This window comes from Euleptes europaea, chromosome 16, assembly GCF_029931775.1.
Source record: "Euleptes europaea isolate rEulEur1 chromosome 16, rEulEur1.hap1, whole genome shotgun sequence".
NCBI classification, from domain to species: domain Eukaryota; kingdom Metazoa; phylum Chordata; class Lepidosauria; order Squamata; family Sphaerodactylidae; genus Euleptes; species Euleptes europaea.
The window spans coordinates 49,545,979-49,571,320 of record NC_079327.1 but is presented as its reverse complement, the minus strand read 5'-3'; the positions used below and the strand labels follow the sequence as shown (position 1 = coordinate 49,571,320).

Below are 25,342 nucleotides of genomic sequence, written 5' to 3'. Positions count from 1 at the left end.
TTTACAAACACATGATTTGCTACCACTCCATACCTCTGAGGGGGAATACCTTTAGTTGATCTAGAGGATACTCTAGGCACTTCCCTCTGATCTGTACTTTGGTCTGCACTCTGCACACTCTCAGAATCTGAATGTACTTCTGCCTGTACCTCCTGTTTTACCTCTGGCATATTATCAGAAACATCATGCATAGGTAATAATACACTAGATGCTAACTGGTTAGCATGTACTTTGGCCCAATTTACATCTTCACAGAAATTAGCTGAGCGACTAAAAATCAGTGCATTTTGACTATTTGCAAATCTGTAAGATTTCCTTCTTGTCTGGTATCCCAGGAATGTTAATTTCTTGGCCCTGGCACCACCTTTTCTGAGTTGCTTCAAAGGAATATTAACCCATGCTTTAGTACCAAAAATTCTTATGTGATCCAAGCTAGAATCTTTCCCATACAGCGCCCTGTAAGGAATATTGTTTGTTGCACTAGTCCAAACCCTATTCAATATCTAGCAAGTATTCTTTGCCTCCTCTGCCCAGAATGATATAGGCAATTCAGCATCCACTAACATTGATTTAATCATAGTTTGTAGTATTCCAGCCTTTCTTTCAGCCACTCCATTCTCCTGAGACATAGCAACATTTGCAATTCTATGCTCTATTCCCTGAGTTTTGAACCATTTAGCTAATTCACCAGACATGTATTCACCACCAAAATCACTTTAGATTTTACAAATACTGTGGCTTAGCTGTCTTTGCACATTTGTGGCCCACATTTTTATTGTTTCACACACCTCAGATTTCTTTACCAGTGGATACACCCATGTGAACCTTGTGGAATCATCAACCAATACAAGCATGGATTTCCTCTTAGATATGCTGTTTGGAAATGGACCCACTAAATCTGTGTGTACAAGTTTTAAAGGAGTATCAGTTATTCTCTCACTTTTCTTAGCCACTGGATGTGCCTTTGCTTTACTTTGCTTACACACATCACAATCTAGGTAAGATTTACATCCTTCCACTTTCTCTTTGCCTAGCAGGGCAAGAGTTTTATTTAAGGTGCCCCAACTAACATAAGCTAGCCGACGATGCAATAAATGAATGCATTTGTGATGTGGACTCTTATTTACAACAGTTTGTGCTTTCTCTGACTTGTTCTCAAGTACATACACACTGTTTGTTAGTTTTCCTACTGCCATTACCTTGTTATCTTTCATAATATTGCAGCATTTATTTTTAAACATTACACTGAATCCAGCTGCATCCAACACACTTATGCTCAGTAGGTTATCCTCAAGAGAGGGTACACAAAGAACATTTTCAAAACAGTGTTGCAAGTTTTCAAACATCACACTTCCTTGGCATGTGACAGTTGCAGAACGCCCATCTGCCAAGCTTACATGTCCTAAAGCCGATTGATGTGAGTTCGTTAAACGTTTCTCATCATTAACAAAAATTTGTGAAGCACCAGAGTCAATAATCCATGTCTCTTCCTTGTAGCCAATCTCACCAATGTTGCCTGCTGCTTGTAGTCAGATGAAGATTTCTTCCCTCCTCTGCCTTTCTTAGCTGCCGGACAAAATCTTTTTAGGTGATTTGTAGCTCCACAGTTGAAACATCCCCACACACGCAATGCTACGTTTGCCGGTTTGCAGGTATCAACGACCTTGGGTACGCAGCTGTTGTGACTTGCTTCACGTCTTCCCTCTGACTTGGCACTGCTCCCGGTCTGGACGACTGCCATCTCACGTTGTAGATAACGAGCCTCCTCCTCAAGCAATCTCCCCGTTACATATCCTAACGTTAACTTTGCCACGTCGATGGACTCCAACGCTGATATGAGCGGGTCAAACCTTTCAGTCAGGGAACTCAGCACAATGCATACTTGGTCCTGGTCGGAAACTTGTTTTCCCCTCTGTGCCAACAATTGGAAATAGGTTGCTAGGGAATTTAAATGTGCTCTCACCGTCTGTTGAGGTTGCATTACAGTCCTGTAGAGCCTTCTCATCAGCGATATAAGGGAATCGACCGTGTCTTGAACATAGACAGTCTTGAGACTATCCCAAGCCTCCTTCGCCGTGCCCTTGCCCACTACATGGACTAATTGGTCATCAGCAACACTTAAAATCACCGTGGCTAAAGCCTTCTGATCCTTCAACAGTCGTCTGGGGTAGGAGCTTGTGGGGGAGAATCCACAAACGTCCACAATGACTCCCGCTTGAGATAATGTTCCATGCGCAATGACCACACGGTATAATTATCTGCAGTCAGTTTATCAACCATCAAGGTAAAAATAGCTTGTGCCATGGCTTCCTCGCTCACCGGCAGTTGCTGATTATCCTCCTCTGGTTCCTCCTCCGACTCACGGTCAGACTCAGTTGATATATCACCGGACTGTATTTCCAGGTCCTCAGCGTCACTGGCTTCCGTAGACATTCACAAAATAGTTGCTCACCAACTCCAGTAGAACCTTCAGCTCTCAGCGCAGTCAATCTGGGCCTATAACCCTGATGTGCGCTGCTGAGCTTTAATGCAGGAGTATACCTGGCAGCAATTTCAGTCAACACCAGTTCTGCTATGTACAATTTATTTACAGTATTTACACAGTCCAATTCACGGTTCTCAGTATCAAACTGCTCCGCCATACATCAATTTCTCTCCTACCACACTTCCGCATGTAACTCATGGACTTATATACAATTACAGTTACATTGTCAACCAATCATATACATTTGCTGTGTCACTGAGTCATCCTGGAAATTCCCTTTCTGGCCGTTCAAGCCGGTTCAGGCTGGCTCAGTCACATGACACTACTGTCAACTAGATCAGTTTCATCTACTATACAAACTGCTGACTAGTATAACATATGCACATGTTGTCAGTGGTTACACAAGCTGTCTCCCTCAGACAGATGCAAGTATTTAAGGAGGGCTGAGTCAGTAGGAAGCCGTGGAAGCAACGCATTGCAAACCTGTTAAGCTTCACTCTGGCCTATTGTGTACTGACCAAGACTGTTCCTCAACCTTGAAAACCTCTAGACTCCTTGCCCGACCATGGACCGGTTTGATCTTGCACCTGCCTCTTGCCTTGACTGACTGCCTTTCTCCCTGATTGACCTTTGGACTGTTGACTGGATTGCCCTTTCACCACCTGTCCTAAGTTAGTACGGCTGTCAGCTGTAGAAGCCTCGGCAGCACCCCCGCCCTGGTTGGCCAGCACAATAACCGACATGGTCTCCTCTTTAGTGCCAGTAGCATAGGAGACATCAGGACCCAAGGATTGCTCATATAGATAGGCCTTTAAGTGGGCGCTCTCTCCTGATGCGCATATGGGGTAAGCAGGGCACAAGAGTTAGAAGTCGATGGAATATGGCCCTCCCCAAGACATATCAGGCAGCCAGAATGCACATCGTTTTTGCCATCTTCATACTGCATTTGTGGCACTTTTTGAAGACAGCTCCCTTCTTAGACTGTTTAGGGTCATCCATTCTGACAGAAATTGTCTGAGGTAAAATAGAACTGATCGTAGAAACACATTCTCTCACTGCAGCAGCAGAAAGAGAACTGAGGGAAGAGCGCTCCCTCCCCCTTTGTCATGTAACTGTTTGGGGAGGAAAACACGGCCCTGTCAAAGGGGAAGGAGAACGCTCTATGGAGCCGATCTTTCTAGAAGCTGAAAATCCATGTGGGCCTGCACAGAAGCCACGAAGATAAATAACAGTTTATCTTACAGGGCTGTTGTAAGGACTTGTGATAATGTAAAGTACTGTGAACACAAACATTATATACATTTGAAGACCATCCCCTTCCATATGTCCCCATGAGCTATCTATAGTTATCAGACAGCCATCTATTGGCTATCCTCACCACTTAGGGTAGCCCATCTGGCATCAACCAGAGCCCAAGCCTTTTCCATTCTGGCTCCAGATCTTGGAGATTTTCAGGAGGCACTGAAATGCCTGTTTGCCAGGGCTTTTGAGGGGGTTTGAACAATGGGTATCTTTTAAAGGTGGGGGGAGATTTGGGGCTTGCTGTTTTATTTTGGTTTGAACAGAAAATGTTATTATTGTAAGCTGCCTTGAGCCACAAGGAAAGGAGAGATATGTTTTAATAAATCAAACAAATAAAGTAAGACAACAAGAAAAATTCATAGTATTTCTATTGCCATCAAAATGATGAAACACTGAAGTATATGAAAAACATTAGAACATTTTCCTCATCACCAAAATATTATGCTACAGCTAAAGTTAAATCTAACATAATCCACTCAGAGCCAGCTCATATGCATTAAATTGTCATAAATCAAATATTAAAATGACTATCAAACTAAATACATACCTCTGCCTTTTTTTGCATATTAGACGATACCCTATGAATTGTCGTGAAACATATGTTAAACTCTTGGATAATTGAAGGGTACAAGCTATTGAAGTCAAGAAGCAGAATGAACTTGTCATAAAAGCCTGAAATTAAAAAAAAAAACCAAAATCAGATTTCAGGTTACATTCATTAATACTGCACAGTTTACACCTAGACAAGTACATCAATCTATAATGTAGAAGAATTGGGGGGTGATGTTGGCTGTTTCTACATGAAAGAAAAAACTTGTAGTGCCATCATAATCGATATGGTTGAGGCTGTTTATCCATGGGATCCACTCAGAGTTGCAGTTGAGATAAAATAGTATTTCAAAATATTATACCAGTCAATATTACATGAATGAGTGACTCAGATTTGTCAGAAGTGGAACGATCCAACCCTGTGAAACTATCCAGGGTTGAACAGAAAGCTCCTATGTTACTATAGGATACCTTTTTTTACAGTTATCACCACTAAAAGGAGACACTGAAAATTTTTCAAGCATCCAGTGATTAGAAATTAGACAGAGATTTTTACATATGCATTAAGATCCCAAAAACAATGCCTACAAGCAAAGTATGGAACTATCAGGGTTTTTTGTGTGACACATCCACCAATACATTGTACCAATATGGATTCGGCGCATCACTAGCTACTTCTGACTTCTAAATTAGTTTGAATCTTTTTTGGCCTCTACTTCAACATCATTTAAGTCAGACAAAATGGGGAGCAGGGACCCAGGGCCAGCGTCAGGCTTTTTTGCGCCCTAGGCAAGGCTAAATACTTATGGGGGGCCCATTGCTAACCAATTTTCAAAAAAAGATGTCCTTTAGAAAAAATAAAAGCACAAAACTTGAAATTGCTAAATATTTTTAAAAAATGTGCAAATAAGTAATGCAATAATCTTTTATTTTCTTTCTCAAGTACAAAACAGTTTTAGCACACAAATCATTTGAACAATCCTATGAATTGAGGTGTTAAAATTTAACTCACTTGAATGTTTCAATTTCAGACACATCAAAATCTCATTTTGCGTGCCTTTTCCTTTGCAAATTTTGTGTCCATTGTGCATTAACAATTTCTCCAAATTCTTGCAGGCCTTAAGTACATCTTCAAAAGATTTTTTTGTTGATACTGTATATATCATACAGGAAGCCAAATATTATATTGCTGTAGCTGTTGGAATCTCTCTTCAACAGGTTGTATGGCCATGTCTAAAACAGCATAATAGAAACTTACTTTGAATTTCTGCTTTGGATCTTGTGGTGTCTCTTCTTGGGCCTCATACTCAAACTGCTGTTTCTTTCTCCTTTTTCTAACTTGTTCTGTGTCCAAGTTTGATAGCATTTCTAGCTCCTTTGCGATCTCAGTACCATTAATCAAAACTTGTTGAAATCCCTCACCACACCTGCAGCCCACAAGGTACTTCTTGGTCACTTGTAATTGGCTTTTATAAGGTAAAGGTCCCCTATGCAAGCTCCGGGTCATTCTTGACGCATGGGGTGATGTCACATCCTGACATTTTCTAGGCAGACTTTGTTTACGAGGTGGTTTGCCAGTGCCTTCCCCAGTCATCTTCCCTTTATCCCCAGCAAGCTGGGTACTCATTTTACCGACCTCGGAAGGATGGAAGGCTGAGTCAACCTTGAGCTGGCTACCTGAAACCAACTTCCGTTGGGATCAAACTCCGGTCGTGAGCAGAGCTTTGGACTGCAATACTGCAGTTTACCACTCTGCGCCACTTAGCTTCCTTATTTTGTAGTAGCTTGCTTGTAAGAGTAATTTCAAAAAGGATGTTGTACCATGTAACAAGGGACACCACTAGCAGATCACATCAGCAAGGGGCTTAGCTTCAATTCGGGAAGTATTTCCAGATAAACCTTTTAGGTCCATGTCATCAAAGATCTCAATTAAAGCGTCATATATAGTACCAAGATGATATCTCGGTGGTTTCAAAGCATCAATCTGACTCTCCCATCTTGTTTGACTCAATGGCTTAAGAGTTATGGCTGATACATGGCTAGTTAGAATTTGCCAAAGCTGAGTTGATGCAGAGAAATAATTATAGATATTTTGAACCAAACCGAAGAAACTAGTTGCTTCCAGACAACACTTAGCAGCATCATTGACTATCAAGTTTAAAGAGTGTGCATTGCAGGGCACAAAAAAGGCACGTGGATTTATCTCCAGGACTCTCTTTTGTATGCCATTTTTCTTTGCCTTTCATATTACTCCCATCATCATAACCTTGACCACGCAGATTCTCAAGTGCTAATCCCATTTCCTCAAGCTGTCCAAAAAGAGTTTCTGTCATAAAAGCACCTGCCGTCACCTTTAGTGGAGCAAATCCCAAGACATGTTCTTTTATCATAACCTCAGGCTCAGATATCTCATTGTCAAATGGCTTGATTACATCGACATAATGTATAATCATTGTCAATTGTTCAGTATGACTAACGTTATGTGTGCAGTCCAGAATAACTGAGTAATATTTGGCTGAGTTTGCAAGTGCTAAAATTTTCTGCTTTATAACACCAGCTAGAAGCTGTAATAGCTCATTTTGCATACCTTTTCCTAAGTAGTGAACCATTGTTTCTTCATCTTCAACTCTGCGCAAATGTTCATTCATGATAGGATCAAAAAGGGCTATTCTACAAATGTCAAAAAAATTCCATTGTTAGCACTGTACAACTTTTCACTTGTACCACGGAATGCCAAGAACTCTGACCAAAGCAATCAAGCGTTCCGAGATTTGTTGCCAATATTGTTCTTCTTGCCTAATTTTCTGCTGGTTAATATCATCAATTGTTTTTCCTTTAGATAAGCACCATTCAAGTTCTCTCCAGATCTGAAAGTTTTCTAAATGGAGAGTATTCCTTTCATGTGAAGACAGGATTGCTCTAATGTTCTTCCAGTTTTTTGAACCTGGTCTTTGTTCAGCGAAAGAAATGGTGGATAACTCTACAATCTACAGCAAAAAAAAAAATCTTAGGAGGTGGAATATATCACCATTTGCTAGTCTCCTCTTGTTTCTCTTGCATAAGAGAAAATCTTCTGGTTTTTTTAGTCCTTGGGGAAATCATGATACAAGCTTCTGTGGTCCATGTTGTACTATAAGCTGTCGCAAATTATCACTATGATTGTTAGGCCAGTTACCAGGGTCACTGTAATTCAAGCTGGGCACAATACCATCTTCTTTTACACTCTTTGCAGTACTCTCACTTTCCTTGAAATCCTCTTTTTCCTCTGTGTGTTTTACTGAAATATCTCCAAATTGTGAAACTTCTGTATTAGAGTTAAAATATCATTTGTAGCAGGAGCACCACGTACAGCTTCCTCAGTGGTGTAGTTTCAACAAGGGTGTAGTCATTTTCTTGTTAATTGCTTTCTGAGTAAAAAGGTATTTCCAGAAGAACCCCTCTTGCTTTGCTTGCTCCTTAGCTCTTTCTGCCTTTCATTTGGAGAACTGAGCTCCAGGTGGTCATTTTTTACCAGCCATAGCTCCCTAGAAAAATGACTATATTTTCTAAATAAGTTTAAGATCAGTCCAGGGATAAGCCAGGACTGTAGTTAGCACAAACCCACTTAGTCCAAGCCAAGTAAGACCAGGAGGCAGTTGGGTTTAGGGTGGAGCATGTTGCATGGGAATGAAGCTAGCCCATCATAGTGAGAAATAGTGAGGTTATAGTATGTCAACCCATGTTATGTGACCACTAGAGGCTTTGCTGCTGGTGGAATAGATCAACTATTGGATTAGAGGATTCTTGAAGACTTTACCACAATTGTATCCTGAGTATTAGTCCTCCTTCCACTGCCCCCTTTCCCATTAATTAATCTAGTTTGCCACCTCAGCCTCTGCTGTGGCTGAGATCAACTGGAGCCACAGTTGCTGCGTCCAAGAGGTTGTTACTGCTGATTTGTAAGTAGGGCATTCATATAGCTTCAGGGAAAGGTGTGGGAGCAGTTGCAGAGTTCTTAGTGCAGAGACATTTTCCCCTGTACTTGCTTCTCAGCACATTTTCCCCTGCACTTGCCCTGCACAATGCAACAACAGAATTTCCCTGCTTTCCTTTCCTTTCTTGCAGCCATGAAACTGTCTTTCCACCCATTTCTTTGCAGACACAGCAGAATAGCTGTGGAGATGTTAGTGTTTTCCACTCTGGCTTTCCTCTTGGTGTTGCTGGGGTATGGTCTGCTGTATGAAATGGTTTATTTTCTTAGCTCTGCAGGCTGTTTCCCGCCTTTTTTCCTTTGCTTCCTCAAATTGCTGAAAAGTTTCTTTTTGCAGCATTGGAAGCTGTTTCCCCACCCTTTCTCCTGGCTGGCACAACAGAATGGCTTCTACTCCCCCCCCCCTTCCTTCTCCTGCTTGTTGTAAGACAACAGGAGGAACAATGATGTTGTACTTGACAAGGAGATACTTTTTCTCTGCAGTTTTTATTTTGTTTGCTTGCTTCTTTTAGCCGCCTCTTTGGAGAGCTAAAAAAAGTAGTTTCAGTAAGGCTTGCTCCTCTCAAGTTCATTGAGCCTTCTGGGATAACTTTGAGTCTCCTAGACTATTTTGTAATGCAACAGTGACCAGCAACATTATCTCAAAGCAGGATGATATAATTCATAAAGTTTGCCTTTTTTTTAGAGTTAATGATCTTATATTGCCTACCAAAAGCCATACCATACTGCTGTTATTCAAATATCTACAAATCACTAGCATCTTTTTCACCTTAATAATTACTCCAACTAGCCCATTTATGGTACAGTTTTCTGGTATTTGTTTTACCTATTAGGAAATGCCTTGTTAAAAATGTTAGGGTGACCTCTTGAGCTGCTTGATTGTCCTTTGAGAGGACCATTCTCCTTATCCTGCTGGGGGTGCCCAATAGGTTTTCTCCCCCACTGCTGCCTGTGCATTAGCCTTGTTTCCTGATTTATAACCCCAGGAGGCAGACCGCAGTGGCTGGTGCCTTTGGGACTCTTGCAGGTGGTAGGGGGCACAGGATATAAAAAACTTTTTATAAGACTTTATAATTAATTATATTCCATAGCATTGCTGTGGTAATTAAAATAAAATATATAAATTTTCAGTTGTATTTTTTCAAGAAACTCATTTGTTTAAAATTGAGCCCCTCAGGTCAGTTCTGCACCCCACTGAGGCCTGTAACCTAGGCGACCACCTAGTTCACCTAATGGTAGCACCGGCCCCGCAGGGGCCATATAACAAACTGGTTTCCCCAGCCCTCACCCCAAAGCAAAGTGTATAATACTTTCATAGCAGCAAGTTCATGATTGATTTAAGTTATACTTCAGTGCCAGCTGCTATTCTAAACACCATGCAAGTGGTTTCTTTACTCATCAACAAGGACAATCTTCACAATAGAATGCAATGGAATGCAAACCAAAAAGTTATCCTTTCTATGGTTTCATTACAATTATATTTATCTACCTAATTATAATCAACTGAATGCCCCAATTTCTCTTCATTTTATATGCTGTGTACATTTTATATGACATCTACAAATTTGTATACAATTTCTCATTCCAGAAACTCCACTGATATAAGAAAATGTATTTCTATGCAACAGCTCAATTAGGTCTAAACACTATAAAGCATGCATTTTCCTCCTCCACATTGACCCAAGCATACACTATTCTCTCAATTAACAATGCCTTTTTATGTATTTTCAAAATTGAAACAGCAACAGCACTTGTACAACGCACAGCACTGCTTCAGTGCTCTGCCTGTAAGACTCCCAATAGTACAGTATTTACAAAGAAAGGTCTGAACTGATAGAATGGCTTGCTTTCAAGTAGTTCAGTTTATCTCTTCATTACCTATGGCTTGATCTACTGTGAAACTGACAAGTCTTACCGATTTTTGGATCCAAAACTAAGCCTCCAGAATATGCTGCCTTTTTTCGCCCCATCTTTGATTTATTCTGATCACCTTCAAAATCTTCATCTTCATCTAGCTATTTGAAACATGAAACAGGACCAAGTTTTTTTAAGAACCAAGATGAAAACCTGCTTACAAATCATTTATTTTTTTCTAAAATGAGAAAATTCAGAATCAGTAACTGCAAATGCTATACTAGAGGGGGGGAAATGTTCATTCATTTTTAACATTTACTTTTAAACTCTTTGGATAAAAGAAGCCTATATAGTAGAGATACCAAATGAAAATAATCCTCAAAGAATTCATAATAATCCTCAATGAATTCATAATAATCCTCAATGAAATAATCCTCAATGAATATGTGAAAACATGGAGCTAGAAACATTAACAATGCTTGGTCCTTAATACTATTTATACATTTTAATGAGTAGCAGAGCTGTAACCCTGTACACACTTGCCTAGGAGTAAGCCTTAGTAAATAAATGCTCTGAGACTTTATGGTGAAAGAGCATGTATGGGATAGAAAGTATAATAAGGCAAAGAAATTGTGGACAGAGCATACAAAAATTGATATGCAAGCTTACCACCCCTTCAAGATAAGAATATTGTATAAGCAAAGTTATGGATAATGTGGGAGTAATTGCTAATGTATTGCTAATGTATTATCACCTAGATGCTTAAGATATTGGGGAAAAACCAAACCTATTATTTATGAAGAACCATACCAATAGGTCAGCTTCGCCCTATTTTCCCTTAGGAGTAAGGAAAATGGTGTATTATTTGCTAAGAATGGGCCCTGGGATAGACTGGCATGCTAGGATCATCAGGTGTCATGGCTTAGCTATTATGTTCTGGAGTTTGGATAGAAAGGTATCCCTGCATGAGTGGAAGATATTTCTGCACATACTTATGGGAGAAGATTCTTGTCTCCCTCCCCCTACATCACCTAAAAGCTTCTTTAGATTATTACAGGACATTCAAGAGCAGTGTGGCAAGGAGGAGGCTACAAACAGGGCACCGGGGAAGGGGAGAGGAAAAAAATCAATCTGTGAAAGCACACAATTTTTCCCCCAAGAGTTTTTTTCCCAGTATTCTCTCCCATATGGCTTATTTCCCCAGCTCACAAAATAAACTTAATGGAACCTGTTGCTGCTAGGGGGAAAAGCTCTGCAGAAAGCCAAGCATACACAAATCAATCTCTTCCCAGTTCAAGAGATATTAATCTGTTTTAAACTAGTGCCATGACCATGAATTACTTGCTCCCTCCTATAGCCTAAGAAATTAACTGCTTGTTAATTTGAATGCTCATTAGGGCTGTTGATTCGGTTCAGCCCGAACTGAAAAACAGCCGAATTTCCCGATTCGGTGGTTTTTAGTTCGGGAGGAACCTAACTCAAAAATGGGGGGCAACCGGGGGGGGGCGAATTCAGTGAGTTCGGGAGTTCACGAATAAATCCGGCCAATTCGGGGCCGTCAGTAAGCAGCATAACCGTCAGTAAGCAGCATTCTCCTCCCCCGGCCAATCGGTGGCCAAGCTGGGCCTTCTTCTGGCCAATCAGTCAGGATTGAGTACTGGAGGAATCAGCTAATGTGCGGCCGGGCCGGGGAGAGAGAGAGAGAGAGAGAGAGGGAAATCCTCGTGTGTGTGTATGGGGGGGTGCTTGTGCACATTCACTCCTTTCTGTGGCTGCAGGGGGCGTATTTTTTGGAGTACAGACCCCAAACTTTCAGCAGAGATTCAGACAAGCCTTCTTAAGAGACCACCCAAGTTTTGTAAACATTGGGTCAGGGGGTCCCGAGATATGGGCTCCCCCCTTTTTTCTTTCCATGGCTGCAGGGGGCGCATTTTGGGGGGTACAGACCCCAAACTTTCAGTGGAGCTTCAGATGAGCCTTCTTAAGATACCCAAGTTTTGTAAACATTGGGTCAGGGGGTCTCGAGATATGGGCTCCACACCTTTTACCTCCCCCCCTTTTCCATTTCCGTGGCTGCAGGGGGCACATTTTGGGGGATACAGCCCCCAAACTTTCAGCATAGCTTCAGACAATCCTTCTTAAGTTTTGTAAACATTGGGTCAGGGGGTCCCGAGATATGGGCTTTCCCCTTTCCCCTATTGGGATGAATGGGATCCTGTATGCATCTCCTGCAGAGCAAAACGTCCCGTGCCTAAATGGAATCGTCTTGGACTAGCCAGTCCTCCCCAGCCCCTCCTGATGGAACAGAAGACAGCCACAGTAAGACCCCTTTGGGGGCTTTAATCTATAATTTTTCTCCTGTGTGTGTGTGGGGGGGAAGCAGAGTCTGTGTGTGTGTGGGGAGGGAGCAGTTTCTGTGGGTGGGTGGGGGAAGCCAAAGGGGGCTTTTGCCGGTTCTGCCTAGGGTGTGTGTTCCCCCTCGAGTCTCTCTCTCCCTGGTTTGAGGGGGGGTTTCAGTTGTGTGTCTTCAGGTTTTCCCTCATTCATAAAAAACTTCTCAGCTGTTTGTCGGGGCTGGGAGCTTTGTGCGTGGGCAGCAAGCTCTGCTCAGAGATGCACATTAAGGGTGGGGGGGACCCCTTTCGGGGCCCATATCTCAGCCCCCCCGACCCAATCTTTACAAAACTTGGGGGGTCTTTCAAGAAACATCCTTTGAAGCTCTGCTGAAAGTTTGGGACCTCTACCCCCAAAAATGCCCCCCCAGAGCCGTGGAAAGGCGCGCTTGTGTTTTTAATGGCTTTATTCGGCTGAATTTTTTTCCCGAACTTTGAATTCCCGCCGAATTGCACGGACCCAAAGCGGGGGAGTTCGGACTTCGGCATATCCCGAATCTAAATGGGCCGAATTCAGCCGAATCCGAACTATACCGAATTTTTTTAAATTCAACAGCCCTAATGCTCATACTTTGTTTCATACATGCACAAGGCAAATGCACTTTCAACAACCCATATTCTATGAAGGCAGATAGGCCATGAATGTATGACTAGACCCTTCTTGCACCAAGCAACTGTTCTTCTAAAACTTGAGAGCAAATTTATGTTAAATCAGCAAGCTGCTTATGTATACACTCAGACTAGTTCACACTGCACATTCACGCTGTCTAAAATTCATTTTCAAAGCTCTTTCCCCAGTTTCAGGGGAAAGTGTGTATATATGCCAAAGGGAATCCTCAAAACATGAAATACAACAGTAAAGATTTCAGAATATTTTACTCTTTGCTTATCTATTCAAAATCTTGTAGAAAGTTATCTTTAAGCAGCCTTTAAAATAAAAATTATATGATAACATTTTCAAACATTAATGTCAGATGCAGAGAGAGACAGTGGGATAAACTAAATAAAATAATATAATAAGAAGTACAAAGTGGCAGATTTCAGTTGGAGTAGGCTATCAAAACAGATGTGATGCTGTGATTCATTCTGTCATCTGGAAGCTATTTTCCAGCAACAGACTCAGCTGGTCTTCGGTTACAAGTTAACAGGAAAACTGCAGTTTGTTAAAGGCAGAAACTTCAACTGAATTTTGTGTCTGCCAGTTTCAGGATGTAATTTTCATGCTTTCTACCTAATTTAGTATTAAGTAGGCTCATAATTATGCAGAGACCCACAATGTAATGAAACAATCAGTAGAAGCATCATGCAAAAATGAAGAATTGACAGTGCAAAGCATCTAACATGAGTGTGCATTCTTGTTTCTACGACAGCAATCTGTGCTGAAATTCTTCTGTAACAAAAAACACTTTTGAACAAATGCTTTTTAACACCATGGAAAAAGACAGCAGTGTTTGCCAAAATTTTACATAGCAAGAGAGATAGGGAGACCCCACCTGTTTCTGTTGAGGCTTTTTAAAAAGCTGCTTATCAGGCACAATGAAATCTTTTTCGTAAAACGCATGAAGGAGCAAGAACTCATTACGCTCAGCTCGCCCACCCATCAGTGTCCTTGACTGTAGGAAAGAGAACAGCCAGATAGACAGTTACCAACAGAAGTCAAAAGGCTAACAATAATAAGGACAACAGCAGCTTCATGTTTTTCAAATTCCATTATTATTATAGGCTTCAGAGCATTCTCTGGTCAGTTTAGGAAGCCAGACCATATCAGTCAAACTTTCACAATTGGCCAACACTATACACTGGGATACTTCAAAACTGCCTTTTTGGATTGCAGTTTGTTCATTCATAGGATGTTCAAACCACTCCAAAATGTTCAATTGTATCTAAGTAGGTTTAAAATGTTCTGCACATGCAGGAGAATTCACTTCTTCAGAGGCTCTGCTGCTGAGGCTTCAGAGGCTTTAAATGATCATCGTCCATGATGATCCTGGGGCATACACCATTCAAGCATGCCAGCAAACTGTGAGCATATACAAACAGCAGCTACTCAGCCAGCCACTGTCTTGACCACCACTGCTGGTAAGAGGCAAACTACTCAGAAGAGCACTAGCTTTGAATTCCAAGCAAATAATCAAAGTGATCATATGAGCATTTGCCTCAACACAACACAAGCATTGCAAACAAAGTATGTTTGAATGTCAACTGCATTTTTTGCCTTCACAGCCTCCTTGATTTTAAAATCACCTTTATTGTCAAGGAAATATACTACCTAGGCTACACTAACATGTTTTACTATGAACTGCATTTCATGCATGTCATTTTAAAAAGAGAATCAGTTTTCAATAAATAAAATTACACATACAAATCCAAAACAATAATTGAGTTGGTAATTCATAAAAAAGTTTAGATTTACCATAACATTCCCAGCAATATTTGTGATCTGAAGGGCTAGTGGAAGAACATTAAGCTCACACATTATCTGTAAAATGTACTTGGCATCAGTCCAGGTGTTCTCCAGCATGTAAAGCAAGTGACGAGAATCACTACGAAGAAGAGGAAATTTTAATAAATTTTGAAGCTACACAAATTTAAATTATCAAGATACACCTGTAAAGGTAAATCTCATTAGTGATTACCAATGCAGCAAATTTAAGATGCAACTGGTATCCCATTTGACCACAAACACTTACAGCAATTACTACTACAAGGATTTTACTTCCATGTGGATTAAAACAGGTATCAAGTTATTCAGTATTCATTTAGCATGTATAGCATGATCCCAAGAACTGTAATTACTTCAAAAACTGCACAACAAAGTATACATTGCAAGCCAACAGTCTTGACTGAGGCACAAATCGCCTTCAGCTCTAACAGTGAGCCTGCAGGCCAAGGACTATTCTATTTTATTATTGTACTACATCTGAAACAATGTTACTAATCATCCTGACAACCATATTGGGCCTGGCAAGGAAGCTTCTCCTGCTACAGAAGCTGCCCTTCTGCAGCTCACCTGAAGCACATGTTGGTACTGATTATGTAGGATTTCTTTTTCTTCTTTTTTTAAGTAGATGATTATGCCTTAGTTTAGGGCTTGGACTAAATCACTGCCATCAACATCATCTCATATGTAACTAATAAGTACCTAAATAAATTTTACTGGAGCATAGAACCATGCTATTCAACAGCACAAGACATAAAAAATGTGCTAAGCACCAGAGGATGAAAGGCTCATAACTAATAACTAAACAGGATATTACCCAAACCCTACCAATTTTACAACATGGAAAAATTACTGTTACAAAAGGAGGCCCATTGGATTTTCACTTTAAATACAGTGTCTCCACATGGTCTTAATGGTCACTTGGACCTATCTTCCTTCTTATAAACTTGGCTCATGTTTAAGGTTTATCCTATAATTATTTATGTACATAGAATATCTCTGTTTGCTCTGTCCCTTTAAGGATGTATTTCTCTACATGCACATAGCCTTGGTTGATGTAATGTGATCCACTTCAGCCCACAACCTTCTACACTGCACTTGATTATTGAATTTATGGCTTCATTGTCTTATAATGTAAGTTTTCTAATTGGGTTTGAGAGATTTTCCATTTTAGTTACATGTGTCTTTGTTTACTAACTGTTATGTACTTTATTTCACTCATTACAGACAGATATTTCATAAAGGAAAATGGCTTCACTTCCGATGATAGCTACAGTAAGTCCCATGTAACCTGGTTGTTAACAAGTTATATATAACTATTGTGTGATATTTGTATTAGTTATACTTCTGTCAGTTGTTGAATTCCAAGGTTACAGTCCAAAGAAAAGATATCGAAATGGGATAATAGCCGACAGACCTGTCACTGTTGTGGTTTTGTGTTACATTATCTACACTTTTGTTTTTGCTCATTATATGTATATGCAATACATGTCTTGCAATTTCTTTGAAACTTTGTTATTACTATTTTGTATAATTTTGTAGTAGCTACAAGTTGTAAGATAAATGCCTTGCAACCTCTGGTGCTTAGCACATTTTTTTCTTCCTTCTATCAGAGGTTTCTCCCTTTTCTTTTTTTAATTCAAGAACACAAGGCCACAGAGAGAATGAACCTTGGATTACTCACCATGAAGGTTCCTTCTACTCTGAGGTTCGGCGGGCATCTTCACATTGGGTGATTTCCTTCGTTTGCTCAGGGAGGAAGGAACAAGATTTCACACTTCCTGTCTCCTGAGGAAATCAGCCCCCCTCCTCCTCTTCAACTCCAGTACTTTTTAAGCTCGAAATGCTAATAACATTTAGGAACACAACCATAGAGACCACACAGGAGAGTCCCTAACATATAACAGTGTGAAACAAGTGTTGCAAAGTAACAAAGTTAGTGTATGAACAAACAGAACAGATTAGAAAAAAGGCGAGGCATTAAGGCGGTTACTTTGTCCCGTAGTGCTTGACAGAGTCCATGTTTCTTAAGGTTTTATCGTCCTTTTTTTTCCTTTTTCCTTTTTTGAGATTGCCTCTTATTTGATGCTTTTTCTTCACGTTTTTTGTGTGTATCTTCTGGGCGGAGAAGGTGCCCTCTGTATTTCAGAGCAGAAGGGACCTTCACAGAGAGTAATCCAAAGTTCATTCTTGCTCTGAGGAGGAGGGCATTTTCAGATTGGGACCTACAAGAGCTGCATCCCATTCCCAGGTGGGTCTGCTGAATCTTGTGCCATACTCTGTAATACTCTTCTGCCAAAGGCCACATCAGCTGAGGAAAACAGGTTGATTTTGTAATGGCGAGAAGGCAGCGAAGGGATTATTAAGGAAAATGGAAAAAAACAAAAAGCACACCCCAAAAAAAGGAAGGAAAAAATGGAGTAGGAGGTAATAGTACAGAAGGTAAGTTTCCTATAGAAAGCCTAATAACAGCAGAGAGATGCTCCGAAGCTGCTCTCCCTACGCACTGGAGTTGAAGAGGAGGAGGAGGGGAGCTGATTCCCTCAGGAGACAGGAAGTGTGAAATCTTGTTCCTGCCTCCCTAAGCAAGCGCAGGAAATCACTCAATCTGAAGATGCCCTCCTCCTCAAAGTGAGAACACAAAAGTCCTTTTTGTATCCCTTAATAACAGACTTCCATTAACCTAGATCAGGGGTGTCGAACTCGTTTGTTAGGCGAACTCGTTTGTAAATGTCACTTGGTCAGGCTGGGCCATGGATGGATAGATAAGAAAGAAAAGGAGGGAAAGAAAGAAAGAAAAGGAGGGAGGGAAAGAAAGAAAGAGAGGGAAGGAGGGAAAGAGAGAGGGCGGGAAAGAGAGAGGGCGGGAAAGAGAGAGGGAGAGAAGGAGGGAAAGACAAACAGACAGAAAGAGGGAATAGAAAAGAGCAAGAGTCCAGTAGCACCTTAAAGACTAACAAAAATATTTTCTGGCAGGGTATGAGCTTTCGTGAGCCACAGCTCACTTCTTCAGATACAGCTAGAATGTGAATCCATCTGTCTTTAAGTAGAGGAGAGTGAATTCAGACAAGCATTAGTATGTAAATGTTAACAGAAAGAGGTAGAAAAGAGAAGTCTATCTCCCCCCACACCCGGCCGCGCGAGCTGCCCCGCAGCCCTGAGCGACCGGGCAAAGCCCCCACCCCACACCTGGCGGCATGAGCCGCCCAGAGGCCCCACGCGACTGCCCAAAGCCGCCGCCCTGTGGCCCCACACAACCGGCTGAAGACCCCACTCCACACCTGGCTGTGCCAGCCGGCCCGTGGCCCCGCACAACCAGGCAAAGCTTTCCCCACGCACGGGCCCCAGGAAGCCGAGAAAAGGCCAGGGGAGGGGGGAAAGGGGGACTAGGTGCTTTGGCTCCGCGGGCCAGATAAAAGCCTTCCGGGAGCCAGAGCCAGCCCGTGGGCTGAATGCTTGACACCCCTGACCTAGATAGTTCTCCATGTGTTAGGCTTCACTAGCTCTGTTCACTAAAATCTGTTTTCAGCATGAAGAAACTCCACGCCTTCAAACATATACAGAGTACTTTTCCCTTATTATAAAATAAGTAACCCCAAGGTAAGCCCTTTGATATTTGTAATCAAAGATGCTCTTCCTTACACCTTTTCAACTCTGAATATAGACAACTCAGCGATGTCTTCACCACTGTCTTCCTTCTGAATATCAGCACTTCCCCCATTCCTACTAGAAAAGCATCAAGTTCACATCCAAAAGTAAGATGTATGTGCTTTACATTCAAATGGTTCACTGCTGTCTTATAATCAGCCATTACCCTGAGGTATTTGCTTGTTTTTTTTCCTCCAGATACCTTCAGGAAATATTTGACTCCAAATAAATGCATATGATTTTTTCTTTTTTTTAAATTCCTCAAGTCAGAATGAGTATGAACTTCGCAACCGTTATTCCATGAATATCTTAACTTGAAACCATCTTTAGCGATACATGATTCAGGATCTCAGATAATGGGTGCTGGAAAAGACTACCCTCTGCTTGAAACTCTGGAGGGCTTTTAGAAATCACAGCAGACAATACTGAACTAGATGAATCATGGTCTGACTTGGTGCAAGGCAACTTCATACATTTGACTTCTCTTCCCTCGTGTATCCAGGAAGAACACCAAAGCCTCCTGATCTCCGACTTCAAAGTTGGACTTGTAGTAAAGCCTTTCCGATTCTTTTGCTTAACTAGTGTTTTATTCACCACTTGATTGAAATGCCAGTATCTATCTTGCCCAATGTGAATAAATCTTGTTTAGTAATGGATTATATACTTTTCTAACATCCATACAGACATATATCTGCATTTCATTTATCATGGCTGCAGGTCTGTATTTTCATAATTAAAGTATATAGCAGCATACCTGTACATATTTCTTATTTCTTCAGATGGAATTGTCACTCTTTCCATTTTCAGAACCTGATTGACCAGTTCAGACAAATGATAGCTCTTGCAACGAATCAACTCCTTTGCTGAAATTTCTACATCACAAATAATTCGACCACATGCCGCATTTCTTTCAGCAAATCCGCCACGACCCTTCATAGTCAAGAAAAGGAGAAACATCTTTATGGCCTTTTCCCATGCAAGGCTTCTATTCTGACTCTTTAACAAAATACATGTAAGGTGTACTCTCTCCTGTATTAGTTCGTCTGCAAGTAACCTTATAGGGCTGTACAGAACTTCAAACACAACCAAGAAACATGATGGTTTCATTGAAAATGAGACTAACATATGTAACAAATTGCTTAATCATGTCTTTATCAGCCTGCTTAATACACACAGGTAAATTGGAATTTTATTTATTAATCCCTAATAGTTATTTATAATTTGTTACAATAAGAAATAAACACACAGTTATTAATCTTGCAGGGACTTTGCTTGCTTTGAAAGAACTGAAGTTTTCTTTGTTCTGAAAACAGTTCAAGATTCACTTGCTTGCTTGTTGACAACCATTTAACCACAAATAGTGTAAAGAGTAATGAAAGTACAAGACAACCACTAAAGTTTCAGTAAAAAACATGTTACAATACAAAAAGAATTAAAGTACTTTTTCCCTTACTGAGGGGGATAAAGAAGCATTACTGCCATCTACTACTGTGTCAACTTATTTTTCTCAGCTGTAAGAAGCATTATATATTTCGCATACATCCTATATGTGATTGCTTCACAAATAAAACCTTCAGAAATCCTGCCTTGTGTGCCCCCACTTTCACATCCAGGAGTGGTGGTGCTGAGATGGCTTTTTCTGTAGCAGTATCCCAGCTTGGGAACTCCCTCCCTACAGAAGATCAGTGACACTTAAAAAAATTTAGGCATCAGATGTTTCTACTCTCCTAGGCATATTGGTACTCTTTTACTGGCAATTGCTGTAATAATAGTAAACAACAGTACTCTCCTAGGCCTTTGAGATCACACCCCGTACACTGTTTTATTATGTGTTTTATCAGATGGTCTTGTTTTTTATCCCATGTGAGCTCTAGTCCTGGAGCAAACCCATAAACAGATTCCAGCAGACGGCAAGTCCACAAAAGCAGCTTTATTGATTAGACTCGACAGGTTACAGAAGCCATATTCAAAATGTTACTAGTGAGGGGTGAAGGCAAGGCACATGGCATATAAGGAAAAGCAAAAAGAGATAATCAGGTAACCCAGGCAACCCCCCTCCCAGAGACAGGAAGGAGTACTTGGCATTTCTCACACGAAAGGAATCTATGAAGGACTCTGTGAAGCCTAAACACGGGGCACGGACTGGCCTTGGAGAGAATTGCAAAACAACACCTGGGAGCATAACCATGAACTGTCTTCATGGCCTGCTCTTGACATTCTGCCCCCCCAAAGACCTTCACCCTCCCACCGAGGGTTTGTGAGGGTAAGCGGAATGGAATTCTTGCACCAGGCGGGGGGCGGAGACCAAATGGGCACGCACCCATTCATCTTGGGCGGGACCAAAATGTTTCCAGCGAACCAGGTACAGAAGGGCCCCGTAGCAAAAGCGGGAATCCAGTATATTAGCTACTTCAAAATGTTCTCCCCCCACCACCATTTCAGGCACTTCGGGTTGTGGCTTGGGATGCCATCTTTGGGAAGGAACGTACGGTTTTAGGAGACTGATATGCAATACAGGATGGATTCTCCATAGAGACTTGGGCAAGGAAAGTTCTACAGTCACTGGATTAATAATCCGGGAAATGGGGAACGGACCTATGTACTTGGCACTGAGTTTATCACACAGGCGGGTGGATCGTAGGTTCTTGGTGGACAGATAGACGAGATCCCCCACCCTGTATTCCTTACCGGGGGAGCGATGCTTGTCAGCCTGAACTTTGTACTTTCGTTTGGCTCGCTCCAGATTTTTAACCAGTCATGGCCAGGTCGTTTGAATGGAACGTACCCATTCAGCCACATCAGCCCCCTCCTCCTCCTCAGAAACATCAACATGGCCCACAGGATTAAACTCTTTACCATGAACAATCTGAAATGGGCTGAACCCTGTGGACTGGTGAGCCGCATTATTGTAAGCACTCTCAGCAAAAGGCAACAGGTTTACCCAGTCATCCTGATGGTAATTGACATAACAGCGCAAATAACATTCCAAGACTGCATTTACCCGTTCAGTTTGACCATCCGTTTGGGGATGGAAGGCACTAGATAGTCCCTGTTCCACTCCAACCAGTTTGAGGAAAGCTTTCCAGAATTTGGCCACAAAATTTGAATTCCTGTCCGTCACCACCTTGCGCGGGAAGGAATGCAGACGTAAGACATGCGACACAAAGAGGCGGGCCAATTTCGGGGCAGAAGGGATACCTGCGCAGGGCACAAGATGCACCTGTTTTGAAAACAGATCAGTAATCACCCAAAGTACAGTCTTTCCCCCACTAGGGGATAAATCTGTCATGAAGTCCATCGCAATCACCTCCCAAGGCTTAGAGGGAGTCTCTAACAGTTGCAAAAGCCCAGGCGGTTTTCCCTGTGCCCGTTTGGCCGCTGCGCAGACGGGGCAGCTGCGGATGAAGGAGTCCACATCTGATTGCATGCCCGCCCAACAAAATTGCCTCCTAAGCAAATGCAACATTTTTAGGAATCCGAAATGTCCGGCAGTCTTGGCACCATGAACCAACCCTAAAACCTCCCCCCGCAACACCGCTGGCACATACAGTTTAGAATCCTTATACCAAAAGTTCCCGCGGTTAACCAGAGAAGCGGGAAGGGTCTGTGAGGAAAGTTCTGTTTGATAACTACGAAGAAGATTGTCCCTAAAGGATCCGGGCAGACCCTCCACACACCCCCGGAGAAGCGCCAGCGGGCAGCTGGACCGGGGACGGAGGTGCTATCGGAGTGGTGGGGGGCTGAATAGGGAGCTCGGGTCCTCGTGCCTCAGGAGACATGACTGTAGATCACTTCGAGGGAGAAGGAAGCGAGGTGGGCGGCGTCACCGGCTCGTCCGGGAACGAGGCATCTGTCCCCTCTGGAAGCGGCAGCAGCGGGGAGTGAGTCTGAGAACGGGTTTGCACAGCCAGAGTGGGCACTAGACCCCGTTGGGCAGGGGTGAAGAGCAACTCTATGGGTTGGTCAACCTTGGTGGGATATTGGGGAAGTCTAGATAGGGCGTCAGCCAGTAGATTTTGCTTCCCTGGTACATGCTTCAGGATGAATCAGAATTGGGCAAATAAGTCTGCCCAACGCACTTGTTTTGCGGACAGTTTGCGGGCATCCATTAGGGCGACCAGATTTTTGTGATCGGACCGCACTTCGAAAGGCACCGTGGAACCCTCCAAAAACTGTCTCCACACTGTTAAGGAATGTTTTACAGCGGCGGCTTCCTTTTCCCAAATAGCCCAATTGAGCTCGGATTGGGTAAACTTTTTGGAAAAATAAGCACACAGACGTAGGTGTCTATCCTTCCCCCGCTGCAGAAGTGCACCCCCCATCGCTACGTCGGAAGCATCTACTTGAACTATGAACTGTTGAGTGCAGTCGGGGTGTTGCAAGACCGGCTCGGATGTAAAGAGTTGCTTTAGATTATCGAAGGCGGCTTGACACTGGGGGGTCCACTCCACCCAGGCGTTGGGTAAAGTGGTCGAATCCCCCTTCTCCTTAGTTTTAAGGAGATCTGTGATGGGTAGAGCAATCCGAGTGAAATGAGGGAGAAATGCCCTGTAGAAATTTGCAAACCCGAGGAACCTTTGGACTTGTTTGCGAGTAGAGGGTGGTGAGCACAGCTCGCACCTTTTCTGGATCCATAGTCAGGCCTTGGTGCGAGACGACATAACCCGGGAAGGTTAATTGCTTCTTGTGAAACTCGCATTTAGAAAGTTTGGCATAGAGCTGATGACTCCTAAGACGTTGCAAGACTTCCCTGACCAAGGCAACATGTTCCTCCATGGTTTTGGAGTAAATAAGAATGTCATCCAATAAACTACCACTCCTCTGAACAGCAAGTCATGGAGGACCTCATTAATGAGTTGCATGAAGACCCCCGGGGCCCCTTTCAATCCAAACGGCATCACCATAAACTCGTACATCCCAAAGCAACTGGAGAAGGCTGTCAAAGATTCATCCCCCTCCCGAATTCTGACTGTGTAATAAGCCTTGACCAAATCCAGTTTAGTGAAAATATGTCCTTCCTTCAATTGTCCCAAGAGATCAGAAATGAGGGGGATGGGGTAGGCATTCGTTTGAGTAACAGCATTGAGTTTCTGGAAGTCAATACACAAACGTAAATCCCCCATTTTCTTTTGCACGAAAAAGGCTGGTGCCGAATAGGGCGCGGTGGATGGTCGGATGAAACCGCGAGCCAAGTTTTTGTCCAAAAACCCGCGGAGCACCGTTCGTTCTGTAGGGTTCATTGGGTAAATCTTACTTTTTGGCAGCTTTTCAGGCCCCACCACTTCAATAGCACAATCAGTTCGGCTGTGGGGAGGTAAAGCATCACATTCCTGCACATTGAATACATCCGCAAAGTCCTGATAGTTGGGTGGCAAATGGGTTGGACTGGAGGGTTCCGAGAGAAGAGCAGGGGTCGGCCTGACTATGGTTTTAACTGCCACGTCATGGTGTAATTCACACAACGGGCTATCGAACTTTAAAGTCCCAGTCTATGGTGGGACTGTGTCCTTTGAGCCAATTTGCTCCCGACACCACCGCATATCTCACATTAGGCACAATAGTAAGGTTGATTTGTTCCCAGTGGTGGCCAATTCCCATCGCTACCCCGTCAGTGCGACTATCTACCGGGGGGCCCTTGAAGTCGCTGCCATCCATCTGGGTGAACTGGACCGGAGCAGGCAGAGAAACTGACTTCACCTGGAGCGCCTTAAAAGTGGTTTCGTTTATTAACGAGCGGGCACATCTAGAGTCAATTAAGGCTTTCACTTGTAATTGAGGGCCCTTTCTATAATGTTGTAATATGACATCTACAGTCTCTTCCATTTCACTCACCATGAAGGGGGCTTCGGGTCTTGTCCCAGGCTTCGCAGGAACTCCTGCGGGGGTCTGCAGTATTGCCCCCTCTACCGCAGACCCACTCCGTTTTTTGGCGGTTCGAGGGGAGACTCCAGATAAAGGGCAGGGGTGTTCCAGTGGTCACCCTCCTCGGAGGAAGCGGAGCTGATCTCTCCAGGGGCAGTAATTGTAATCCTGGACCCCGATGGGTCCGCTGGCGAAGGTTCCGTCGTCACTTCTCTGGCAAGCAGAGCTGGGGGTGCACTTCACCTTGGAGCGATGCTTCAGTAGATCGCGGCGCCTCTCCCGCAAGCGCGTCCTCTCCCACGAGCGCGTCCCCTCCAGCTGGGTAGAGGGGCTTGGCGGTCCCTGGCGAGACGGGCAGGCTGCTGCGAAGTGGCCCATAGCACCGCAAATGAGGCAGGCTCCTCTTTGAAATCGCAATGCTCGGTCAGGTGGAGGTAAAGCCAACCTCTGCGGGGCCTGTGCAGCGACCGGTTTGGGAGGGGTTTTCTGGCTTCCCTCCTCCCTGGCCTGCCATCAGGCAAGAGAAATAAACTGGTGGCGACTTTCCACCTCTTCCGCCAGCAAAATCCATTCTTCCAAGGTAGCTGGGTCTCGCTGCATGTATGCCCAGTTTAGAATCTCGGGATGCAATGCTATTCTGAAGTAGTGCACCCGGGTTGCTTCAGTCCAATCAACTATTTTATTAGCGAGTCTTTGGAACTCGTCTGCAAATTCACGGACTGAAGAGGATCCTTGCCGAAGCTGGATGAGGGCCGCCTTGGCCTTCTCTCCCTGGAACGGATCCTCGAAGCGTCTTCTTAACACTCGCATGAACTTATTAAGCGACCGTATGGAGCGGG

At 43.0% G+C, this 25,342-nt stretch overlaps 1 protein-coding gene and 1 non-coding gene across 2 annotated transcripts in view; both read right to left on the bottom strand.

Annotated features, from left to right (window-relative positions):
* Positions 1-25,342, bottom strand: part of POLA1 (DNA polymerase alpha 1, catalytic subunit) — a 413,999-nt gene that overhangs the window by 346,883 nt on the left and 41,774 nt on the right. Inside the window, exons 20-24 of the mRNA XM_056861806.1 lie at positions 19,396-19,571; positions 14,967-15,096; positions 14,047-14,166; positions 10,222-10,321; positions 4,335-4,459 (exon numbers count right to left, since the gene is read on the bottom strand). Coding sequence (XP_056717784.1) covers positions 4,335-4,459; positions 10,222-10,321; positions 14,047-14,166; positions 14,967-15,096; positions 19,396-19,571 — 651 coding nt within the window. The remainder of the gene's footprint in view (positions 1-4,334; positions 4,460-10,221; positions 10,322-14,046; positions 14,167-14,966; positions 15,097-19,395; positions 19,572-25,342) is intronic.
* Positions 4,729-4,863, bottom strand: LOC130488530 (small Cajal body-specific RNA 24). Its single transcript, XR_008933821.1, has one exon. It is a non-coding gene; the product is annotated as a small Cajal body-specific RNA 24 (non-coding RNA).